A 12,345-nucleotide genomic window follows, 5' to 3' on the forward strand; every position below is an offset into this window, starting at 1 on the left:
TCCAGATGAATGAATGATGGATGAAACCGGCCTCTTCTGGAAGAAGCGAGGCTGAAAACACGTTGCTGCCGGACTGACGCTCCGTGCCCAACGCTGTATTCGCACTGCAGGATATCTGGTAATGAACTGATGGAGGAAGAACGGACGCCTGGATTTTTAGGACAGAGACAGAGAGACTCCTAATGTTATAAAATACGCTACAGTATAGTCTACTGATCTGAAGAAAAACTCTTTATGTTGAGCAATGTTCCAAAGTTCTTTAATATTTTACAAAGCATCTGAAATGTTCCTGAAGGGGTTTTTGATGAGGAAGGATCAGTGATGGACAGGAGGTTGGCGTGGTTCTCCGTATTGGTGGGTATTTCTGGTCCCTAAACCCCGCGAATAAAGGGGAATACTGTAGTATTGTTCTGTAGGAGTGTATAGTAGTGTTTGTGTACATAGTTGTGGGTTTGAGCCCCCCGTCAGAGAAATTACAAAGTTGCTAGTGTAATTGTTTTTTACCCGCCAAACTGAAATTTTACCCCCATTTAGTGACTGGGCGGTTGTTAATTTAAAACCCCGAGTGTTTTTGTTGTGTAAGATCAGGACAAACTTGTAGAGCAAACAACAAATTTACCTCCATGGCTGCCTTGAATTGACACTATTTAAAGAGTTTGTCCTTAAAAGGGGTTTTGACTACAAACTTTAAGGAAAGCAGCTGCATAATATTTGCTTTTCTTCGCAGATTCTTCAGTGCAGGCAGACCAGAAATCCTCAGTTTTAGTTCTTAGCAAAAATGACAATGAGGATCTTCCTTTTATCTGAGTAAGAATCTATATTCATCTTAATTGGTGGCTGACAGGTTCAGCAGAATGGAGATGGATTGGAAGTCATTTACTGGCAGTTCTTGACAGGCTCGTTAAACGACAGCGATAAACCCGCTGCAAGTGCACGTAGCTTCAAAATCATCTGTCAAAATGGAGCACATGCAAAGAGAAAGCTTCTGTCGTCTTCCATGCACATAAAACCAAGCACATGTAGATCTGCACACGGAACCATGGACACCCATGCAGACGCAGCCATGCAGACACACCCATGCAGACGCAGCCATGCAAACGCACCCATGAAGACGCAGCCATGCAGACACACCCATGAAGACGCAGTCATGCAGACGCAGCCATGCAGACGCACCCATGCAAACGCAGCCATGCAGACGCAGCCATGCAAACGCACCCATGCAGACACACCCATGCAGACGCACCCATGCAAACGCAGCCATGCAGACGCACCCATGCAAACGCAGCCATGCAGACGCACCCATGCAGACACACCCATGCAGACGCAGCCATGCAAACGCACACATGCACACGCACCCATGAAGACGCAGACGCACCCATGCAGACGCACCCATGCAGAGGCACCCATGCAGACGCACCCATGCAGACGCAGTCATGCAGACGCAGTCATGCAGACGCACCCATGCAGACATGGGCGGGCTTGATCTGGAACTGATGTGTGTCCATTTGGAACACTTAGTTGTTGGGTTATCAAAAAAGAACTTTGGAAATGCAGAAAATTGTAGAATTAAATAATTTTAAATAAAAAGTAAGAATTAAAAAACATTTTCTGGGCAAAGATGTTTGAAAACAACATTTTAGTTTTTTAACATTGAATGCAGCATAGCTTTTTTGTTTTGGTTCTGCGCTGTCACTTGCTGTGGTCTGTCAGTTTTCTCCTAAATGAAACATTGCTGACAAGCACTTGGCTCAGCTAAGCGGATTATCTGTGGAAATCTTCCCTCTAACTTCTTGATTTCCCACAGAATCAATATGTGTAACAGCGAGATGTGATTGATAATGATATTGAGATTGATCGTCTGAATCCCTACCCACAGTTCAAGTTCCCAAGTCCCCAAACAGAGTCTATATACATGCAATCCAGATAGAAGCTGGCACGTTCTGCCAATAGATAAGTGAAATGAGGCTGTAGTGAAAAGGCCTCTCAGTCCCTGAGGGGTTTAGCTGCAAGAATTTAAAGCTTTAAGCTGGCTGTGGTTAGCAGCGGCTAGTCTATATCCAGTTTTAAATGACCTGAGATTGCCTTGTGGTTTCTACCTTGGGGGACGGCAGTAGTTTGCAAAAACCAGTGCAGACGCTGAGGCACTAGGGCAGACTGGTGTTTTCCTGCCTCCCATTGTCAGACAGGTTGAGCAAATCTACTTTTGCATGGGACTGACACATGACATCACACCAAAAAGGAACCAGTGATGGTTCTTTGCCATGATGTTGGGCTGCTGCTCGTGTTCTTTATTTTTTGTTATCTTAAAAACAAAAAACTATTTATTTTGTTATAATACTTTGTCAGCTGCACTAGGTCATCTTGAAGAGTATTGGACAATTTTTATGAAAAGTTGAATCTCATCATATTAATTACCAATAGTTGAACTTAATTCAGACAGTATTCTAACTTCTGGTCTGTAAGTGTACCTAATAAGAAGTTTCCTTTTCCTTCAAAAACACTGTTAACCTGCAGAACAAGACAAAGTAAATTTTACTGATGTCAAATACAAATACCAAAAATAGTGTAAAATTTTGATTTGAAATTTTTTTCAATCTATTTACCATTCCTCAATCTTTTATGCTCTTTAAACAGAACCACTGTGCACATACCACTACAGTGTGAAATTCACACAAATGTGCACAGACCTAACAAACCTGCTGCTTTTAATGCCTATCCTTTATGTTGTTGTTGCTGCCGTAAAACAAGACTTGAAAGTCTTGAGCAGAATTTGGCTTCAGCATTGGAGGGTTGAGGTGTTTGTCCTAAAGTAATTACTGTTTTAATGTAAGATTCCCAACACTGCTGGTGATAAAGGTGGGAATGGTGACACCAAGCTGGTCTTTAGATGGTAGGCATTATGTGCAGGTGGATATTTGTGATGCAGCCATAAAGCAGGTCAATAAAAGGTTGAAAGAGCTTTTTGGGGAATTTTCCAAGACTGTTGCAGAACATCTTGTGGAAGGATTTCATCAGTGTTTCTTGATTTATAGTTTCCTCTCATCCTGTTACATTCCTGTCATGGTGCCCTGTCTTTGTAGTGGTGGCTTCAGCCAAAAACAGAAAATAAAGGACATTTAGGTTTAGCATTTGTTATTTGCAAACTCCAGGAGTCACAGTGAAGAGGTAGAGTGGCTGACCTCTAGTTGGAAGATCATAGGTTCAGTTCCTGCCTTGCTTGCACATGTGGTACAGTGTCCTTAGCCAAGACACTGAAGGCCACGTTGCTCCTGCTGGTTATAGGTTGGCACCAGTGTCCCGTGTGTGAATGGGACTGTGACTGTATGGCGCTACGAGCCTTCTGAGAAGGTAGTAGAGCACTACATAAGTATACACCCTTTACCATTTGTATGGGGAAAGTGCAAGTGTTTTAATGTTGAGATGTAAAAATGTAACGAGGCCACAGCCCAGAGAGACTCTTTGTTAAACTCAGAAGTTTGACAATTGACCAACAATTGATCTGATCTTCAGAAAAATGAAGTATCTGCTACAGAGTTCAGAATCAAACCCAAGAGAAAACAACTTCCCCAACAGATGTCTTGAATTCTGCCATGGAACCAAAAGCAGAACTGGTGTTTTTATGTGATCATAGTAATCATCGGGAAACAAAACTCACATTTCATACCCATTGTTAAAAGCCTGTATCTCAGAGTTTGTTGGGATTACACGTCTAAAATATGTGATAAACTAATTTCTGATGGTATAAGACCGGTTTTTCATAGCCCCACGTGACAATGACTGACACCTCACTCTTTTCTGTATCCTTACTAAAGAAATGGTTCAAATTCATCATAGCAGCTGCCCAATTGGTGGGTATTAATGATCCTGTGCTCTCCTCATTTGCACATGGACTATAAATGTCAGCGCAGAGATAAATGTGAAAACAAAAAGCCTGCTTGTAGGCTTTAAGCAGCTGAATGTCAGAGGGTGCTTGTATGCTATGAAATATTGGTTTTGTTTTCAAAGAGGCAATCAAATCTGTAGTTTCCATGTTCAGAAACGCTTCAACTGAACACTGATCACACTGAAGTGTAAAAAATACATTTTTAAACAATGCTGCACAACTGCTGTTAAAATCGGAAGTTGTGCTAAAGAAAACGCCATTCTGTCCAAATCATCTGCCCTCAAACAATTACCAACCACAAAAGCCAGAAATCTTTTATTCGTCAGGTTTTTACTCTGAATGAACTCCTTCCAGTCACACATTGTTCTGACTTTTTGGGGGATTTATGAGTGAATTAAAAAGCACTTTGGTGTGTGTGTGGGGGGGGCTCAGCTCACATTCTTTGTATGGCCTTTAAGGTGTGAAGAATAAAGAATTATTTGTTCTAATCGATGACATGCCAAGCCCTGGCCTTAATGGTTGCTTGCTGTCGTTTTGCAAGCAGCTCATAAAGCGATTGGAGTGGCTCTGCGGGGTAAAGGCACATGAACAGCAAAGTTCTAATGCAGGCGAGGAAAATCAATCAATCAGCACCTGATGGTTTTGCACTTATGGGACATGATGCTTAACAATGATGGAGTCTGGACACTTCATATCTGTCATTTAGAAATGGGACTGGAATATAGCTATAAATGATGGGCATCGTCTACTCAAGTGATCCTTCACTCCATCTCCCCTTCCATTTTTCTTTCTCCCTCTGAGGCGAAAAAAGAAAACGAATTTATGTTTATTTTATCAGCAAGTTAATTAAAACTGTCTAATGGTATATTTTTCCTTTTGGTGCAGGCGATTGTAACTTTGAAAAGCCGCTGGAAGCATGTGGATACAGCCAAGGCAGAGATGATGACCTTGACTGGGAGCAAGCTAATACTAGAGAGAGGCCTTCATCAGATCCATGGATGCCCTCAGGTGAGCACGGGGACTCTGACTCAGGGGGAGGCGGGGGGATCCTCATGCAGAGAATATTTCATTGCAATAGGCCGAGCCTTTGACACAGACTATTTTTATTCCAGAAGCACTCATCAGCAGTTTTGAGCAGATTCTTTGCATGTTAAAGAATACCTTTTTCACAGTTTATGAACAAATATAGAATTGTTGCAATAGATACCATCATGTTTGGGCTTTATCCATCTCAGCCTGTTGGTGAATCGCATATTTATCGAACACTTTCCTCCTTCCTTCAAGGTCCAAAGCACCTTAAAGCAGCTCCCATTTACCTCTTCACATTCACACACCAATGGCAGTAGAGCCTTCTGGCAAGGCACCAATCAAGCCATTTCAAGCAAAAAGGGGTTCCAGGTCTTTCCCAAAGGCTCTTTAACACAAAGCATGCTGGGATTGAAATGAATTTGGTCACAGTTGCTATACCTTGCACCACAGTCACCTGTTTGTCCTCTGCAGCACAAGTTTGTGTCATCATCTAACCAGCAGCCTTTCTAGTGTGCTGAAAAGATGAACATAAAGAATTGGTGAATGATGAAAGGTCATGATGTACTTCCTATGGCGTTTACATCAAACTTAAATCTCAGACACTCATTTCAGCAGAACCTTCCTACCTGAACTGAGTGACTTTGTGGGTTTGTCTGATTCACTCCTATGTATCTGGATGTTTCCAAACCTTCTGAAGATGAACCTGAAAAACTTGAGACAAATGTAATGCCAAACCTGCCATTTACTGAGGCAACACTTTAGTTTAATGTTGATAAAAATGAACTTATTCATGTCCAGAAAACAGATGCATGTCTTGTGTGTTTCATGCTGTTGACTGCTGCTCACTAAAATCATCTGAAACCTAGCATAGCATACACACTCCATTTCCTCTGTATAATTAACACTGTAATATAATAACTGGGTTACAACAATGTGGATATTTGTGTTGTTTTTATGTATGAATGTGTGCCTTTGTGTTGTGCTGCTCTATTTTGTTGTTTCTATGTAAAGTGGTAGTCATATGCCGTCTGAAGGTGTTGGGTGTGATTTACGTCTAGGTCAGAGGAAGTGACGCAAAAGCCTCTGATGTGGTCTAAGAGAAACATTTGGAGCGGTCTGTCCATCATATTCATGAACATGTCCTTCCTGCATTGTGTGTGCGGCACACAGTCCATGTCTGACTGTTTCATTAATCCTTTTTAATTTCATCTGAACCGACACGGAGCAGCTGAACTTTCTGAATTACACTAATGAGATTTTTCTATTTATTTCATCTCATGTTTTGACAACTCTAGCGTCACAAACTAATGGATATTATTCTAGTTTTCCATCTGAGGTTTAATTTCTCAAAGGTTTCATTAGAGACAGACTGTGTTGGACACAGAACGGAAGAGAATTAATTATCAGAGCCCTCAGTGGTCTCAAACCTGTTTGTGTGCATCCTGCTGATGTGTTTGAACCAGCGCGCCTGCTTCGTCTCACACTTGATTAATGTCTGGACACATGGAGGCTGGGCAAAGGTGACGGTGGAATCTGGAAAAGTTTTGACCCTCAAATTAACACTCAGTGTAGTCTCTGCATTTGACAGATCTAATTAAAGTCCCACTTCTGGTCAAGAGGTGTTTCTCCCAGTCTGAGAACACTTCACATACACGTGGTATCTATCTGTATGCATGGAAATGGAGCATAATTATTATGTGAGAGCTTATTCTCTATTGCAGCATGCAAGCTGCTGTCATCTCTGTGTACATCTCTACTTTACCCATATTGAAAAGAGAAAAACATCTGTACCATGTTCCCCCACTTAAATTGTGTCAACCTTTTGCTGCGTAGCAATTTTTTAGTGCAATTCTGCATGCTCTATTTATTTACTAAATTGATTTCCTTTTCGTAGTGCATTGTGTTCTGTGCCAATCTCTTTTGTGTCTCATATACAGAATGTGTTCTGTTTGCTAAACCTACATAAATGTTTGATCACCATCAGATATTTGTTTTCATTCTGTAATCTGGGACTTCTTTTTCTGTGACGGTTTGAACCTTGAGTTTAAACAAGAGAGAAAAGTGTGAATGTAGTTTGCGTGACTGAAATATTTCACATGTGCGTCTGAATGCATAGGTATGCGTGTGTGAACATTAGTTGGATTGTGTTGACATGTTTTTATGTGAGCAGGTCTGTTTATAACATTTGAGTGTGTGTGTGGACAGGCCCCGCCCTTATAGACTTGTATTACATCTGAACCTCTCCGTAATGATTATAACCATCCAACAACTTGTAGCTTTATGCTGCTTCATGGTTTTATCCCCCCCCCCCTTCTACAATCACCCTCCTACCCCCCGCCGGCTTTGGCATCCCTCTCTTCTTCCTTCCTTTTCTTTTCTGTCTGGTCCAACAAAAAACTGCTACAAATATAAATAGGATGAACAAAGTTTAGCCTAAATTACAAAAGGGATTCATTCAAATATACACCCAGTGTGTCAGAAGATTCATAACCGCTGTTGTTAAAGTAAAATCTGTCCAACACAAGAGACTTTCAGCTCTCATCTGTCTGCTCAGCTGCTGGACAGGACAAGTTAAAAAAAAAAGTGTTTAGTGTTACAGCCTCAATAATTCAATAATCCCACTTCACAGATCTTACCTATTTTTAAAAAATAACTTGGATGATAAACAAGTGATTACTTTACCGCTGAGGTAACCTACAGTAGTTTTATGCTCTCTGGTAAAAAGGCAGTTGGGTGAGAGGAATGCATGTGTGAATGTTTGACTCTGCAACAGACTGACAACCTGTTCAGGGTTAACCCCACCTTCGCCCAACAGCAATAGGATGGAGGGTGAATGGATTGAAGGATGGATGGATGGATGGGTGGATGGATGGGTGGGTGGGTGGGTGGATGGATGGATGGGTGGATGGATGGGTGGATGGATGGATGGGTGGGTGGATGGATGGGTGGGTGGGTGGATGGATGGATGGATGGGTGGATGGATGGATGGGTGGGTGGATGGATGGGTGGGTGGGTGGATGGATGGATGGGTGGGTGGATGGATGGATGGGTGGATGGATGGGTGGGTGGGTGGGTGGGTGGATGGATGGATGGGTGGATGGATGGATGGATGGGTGGATGGATGGGTGGGTGGGTGGATGGATGGATGGATGGATGGATGGGTGGATGGATGGATGGGTGGGTGGGTGGATGGGTGGGTGGGTGGGTGGATGGATGGATGGATGGATGGGTGGGTGGATGAATGGATGGATGGCTGGATGGATGGATGGATGGATGGGTGGATGGATGGATGGGTGGGTGGATGGATGGGTGGATGGGTGGATGGATGGATGGGTGGATGGATGGATGGATGGGTGGGTGGATGAATGGATGGATGGGTGGGTGGATGAATGGATGGATGGATGGATGATGGATGGGTGGATGGCTGGATGGATGGATGGATGGATGGGTGGATGGATGGATGGATGGATGGATGGGTGGATGGGTGGGTGGATGGATGGATGGACATCCCTACAATGAAGAATATTGGGTTGTGTCATGCTTTAGAACTAGTAAAATTGGCCATTAAATGATCCATTTTTCTGCTGAACATCGACATGGAAATGAAGATGACATAATACGCCATTACCAATTGAGGTTGATTGAAATGCAGCAGTAAAAGATGCTTTCAGGGAACATAATGAGGGTCAGTTGACCAAGCCTGTCTAAGGTAATGTAGTTAATGTAGTAACAGGTTCTGTATGAGTTGGAAATGGTTTAGGGTGAATCAAATGAAATGCTGCCGGGTTTTTTTAATTAAAATCTGTTCAGTGTTATTTTTATTAAGCTTCTTTCATGTTCTAGGAGGCACAAAGCTTCTGGAAAATTTAGCTCACAGTAACATTCTAACCCTTGCAGTGATTCTGATTGGTGGCAGACGGTGAAAATAGCCTCGTCTTCATTGACATTTGCGAAGCAGCAGCCTGGCTGTCGGCAGGTTTGACCTCTGTGAATTTTATTAGCAAATGAGACCTGGAGGGTTTGGGTTTAAAAGGTGTCCCTTCATTCTGATTTCTCCCACATAATGATTTTCAGAGGCTTCAGAACCTGAATTAAGATGGGGAAAAAGTGTTGCTCAATGTGGAAAATTCTATCTGTAGCTCAAGTCAACAAATAATGTACCTAAATTCCTTGAACCCATGAACCTAAATGTTTAGATTAAACAAAATTTAATCTTTGCAAACTATAATATCAGATGACTTCCTGATTTTAAACACCAGACAAAAAGAAACATGTATTACATTGTCACAGCCTGCCTGAAAAAGGCAATTTCTCTAGGTGTTCATGTGTTTGGGATGCGTGTGACACGTATGTTTGTGGGGTTTGAGGTTTTTTTTTGAAACCCAAAAGAAGCAGGAATTGAACCTTTCCATGTGAACGTCTACATCAGGCTCAGACTACATCCTGTTTCCAACAATGAAACCTAAAATGGACAAAAACTTCACGGCAGCAAGTCAACTTTTCTAGATTGGATCAGACAGAATCCCTCAGAAACCGGACGGATCACCCCGCCCATACAGGTGGCTAAGGCTTCAGGTTAACTATGGGGCATGGGGCAGTCATTCAAAGTGTACTGCTGTACATGCGCTGGGTGGCGGATGTGATCACCCGGGGGGCGGTTGTTCTCTGCCTTCTGCCGAGTGGCGTTGGGGGAATTCCGGCTGCCGCTGCTGCTGCGGCGGGGGTCTGGGTGTGGGGGTGGCTGGACGCTCCTCCTCCTTCTTTTCACGTTCCTCCATCCATTTTAGAAGAACATAAACACTCACCTGAGCACAGGTGTTAGCTCACCTTTGCACTTATAGTTTGTTTGATTGAATGAATGAAAGATTTCACACTAGTTGGTTTAAAGGCATAAGTATGCGTGTGAACACTATCTGTTCTGTGAGATTTGTACTACATTTGAACCTTACCGTAATGATAAACATCCAGTAGCTTGTTGCTTTATGCTGCTTCATGGTTTCACCCCCCCCCCCCCCCAAATAAAGTTTGGCCTCAATTACAAAAGGGGTTTATTCAGACATACCTCTGGTTTGTCTGAAGATTAATAACCCCTCTTGTTCAAGTAAAATCTGTCCAACACAAGAGGCCCTCAGCTCTCATCTGTCTGCCCAGCTGTTGGACAGGACAAGTTAAAATAAATAAATCAAAATAAAGTGTACTACTGTTCGTTTTGTAACAGAAAACATTGCTGTGGCAAAAGTCATGCAGTCTTTCAAGAAATGAGGTGTATGTGTGACGCTGTGCTGCTTTTTTAAACAGTGTCTTTTTCTGTGACCACAAACAACAAAGTCACATCTCTAAAAAAGAGGATGAGCTTTGATTTTTCAAACAGCAGCATCCTCAGCTTTATTTTCCACGGCATCTTTTTTCAGATGTTCTTCATTCAGCCATTAGAAGTGAAGGTGGCCTTCCCCAGTCCAGCCTTGGCCTTTACGGCCACAGAGACGGGCTTCAAGTGGGGAGGGCGTTCTATTTGAATTGGTCTGGAACCCAGAGAAAACACCCTGTTGCATTACTATTAGCGCAGCGCTAACACAGTCATTATGTCCGTAGACTCAGGATCTAATTAGCTTGTCACGGTTCTGCAGGGGATGTGGTGGTTAGGCTGCAGAAACATGGAATCAATGTTCTTCTGTCATCATCTTCATTGATGTGAGACGGCAGTTACAAAGGTGACGCACTCTAAACCTGTTCTAGGTTCCCCGGTCCTCCCGCCTCTTTGGAAACAGACTCTTTTCTGCACTGGTCATTTATTTAATTTTTGTTACTTCTTGAGTTTTCCCTAGTACTTTTTCTGGTCTCTTTAAAAGAAATTAAAAAAATTAAGGTGGCACAGGGAGGTTTGCTTTTATTTTATATTAAACAACACTTGTTCCTTTTTTACAGTTTTCAAAAAAGAAAATCCATTGTTACTCTCAGAAAAACTGAGAGTTCACCTAAGCTGCAGTGCAACGACCTGCTCAAGGAACAAAACTCAAAATGTTTGTTTCTCATTGAAGACATTTTACAACAGAACTCTTTTACATCTAGAAAAACAAAAGAGCAGATGGCTGGATGACCTCTGCAGCATCACAGGTTTGGTTCCCGCTCCGCCTGCCCATGTGTTGAAGTATCTGTGGGCAAGACGCTTAATCCCACATTACTTACGGTGTCCTGGTTAGCGCCTGACACGACAGCTCTGCTGCCTTTAGTATGTATGTTAATGGATAAAAAATGCTCCAAGTTCACAATAACCTCCATAGAAATGTTCATTTACTTTAAACGTATATTCTCAAGTAAACAAGCTTTTCTGGTAAAATTGACAGTTTTCAAATCAAAGTGTCTGAAGAAGAGCATGGGAAGTTCAAAAAAAGCCTAAATAAAATGGGAAAACCTCTCTGGACTTCTGTTGGACTAAAATAGGACACAACTTTTGGTGTTAGAATAATAAAAAAAAATTGTGATGGTAGTCCTTACTTTTTATGTTTCCTTTGGACATAATTCAGATAACTGTCAGTGTTAAAGCTTTGCTTCACTCGTTTCCGTCGATGGACAAATGAGGAATGATTCTGTTTTTTGCTGCTCTTCTCTCCTTTCTGGGCTTTCTATTGACCCAAAGCACACAAACAGCAGCTCTCTCAACCTGACAAACGGTGCAGATTAGGGTGACTTGGTTTCACAGTGACTCCCTGCTCTTCCTCAGCCGCTTGTCTTCCTCTTTCATTGTGTAAACATGACAGAGCTGCACTCTCATTATGGGAAGCAGAGACAAGAGCTGCACAAACAAGAAAAGTGATCTGCTGCGCTCATCGATGGAGCAAATGGGCCTCGGAAAGAGGCTCCGGTCTCAACTTTATCCGCTTGTTTTAAGAACAAATCAGAGCCAAGCCTCTCGTCAAACAACAAAGCTGAAGCTCTGTGGAGCCTCTGCTCACAGGCTGTTTGCTTTACCTTGCTATGCTCTGCAGTCAGGAGCAGATGACTAAAGGAAAAGCTGAGTGTCTCATGTGGCTGTTAACTGTTGCAAATCCAGGCTAAATACAAATCTGTCTTCTGCATCTCCCCCTGAATGTTTGCCAATGTAATACTTTGCACTTGTGTTTTATTGGCAGGAGGGTAGAGAATTGGATTAACCTTTAATGCCGAATTTAGGCGATAAAATCTAAATGGTCCTTTCTTGGCAAATGGATCAGAGTTCATAGATTTCTTTCCTTTGTCAATAAGGTAAAAGTCTCCTCAGATATACTTCAGTATTTTCCAGACCCTACTGTTGTTTCTCTTCAGGGTATGGCGTATTACAAAAATAAAGGGTTACAAATTCCCTGGTCTTTATTAAAAACACAACAGTTGCATTTTCCTGCCTCGTCTTACATTTTTCAATAATTTTACATCTAAATGAACTGATTGCTGCCTGT

The 12,345-nt window shown here is 42.3% G+C and overlaps 1 protein-coding gene across 1 annotated transcript in view; it reads left to right on the top strand.

Annotated features, from left to right (window-relative positions):
* The window catches only part of ptprm (protein tyrosine phosphatase, receptor type M), a gene marked incomplete in the record, with an annotated part of 229,034 nt that overhangs the window by 36,392 nt on the left and 180,297 nt on the right, over positions 1–12,345 (top strand). Inside the window, 1 exon segment of the mRNA XM_023964783.1 lies at positions 4,769–4,891. Coding sequence (XP_023820551.1) covers positions 4,769–4,891 — 123 coding nt within the window.

The sequence above is a fragment of the Oryzias latipes genome, chromosome 17 (assembly GCF_002234675.1).
Source record: "Oryzias latipes chromosome 17, ASM223467v1".
NCBI classification, from domain to species: Eukaryota; Metazoa; Chordata; class Actinopteri; order Beloniformes; family Adrianichthyidae; genus Oryzias; species Oryzias latipes.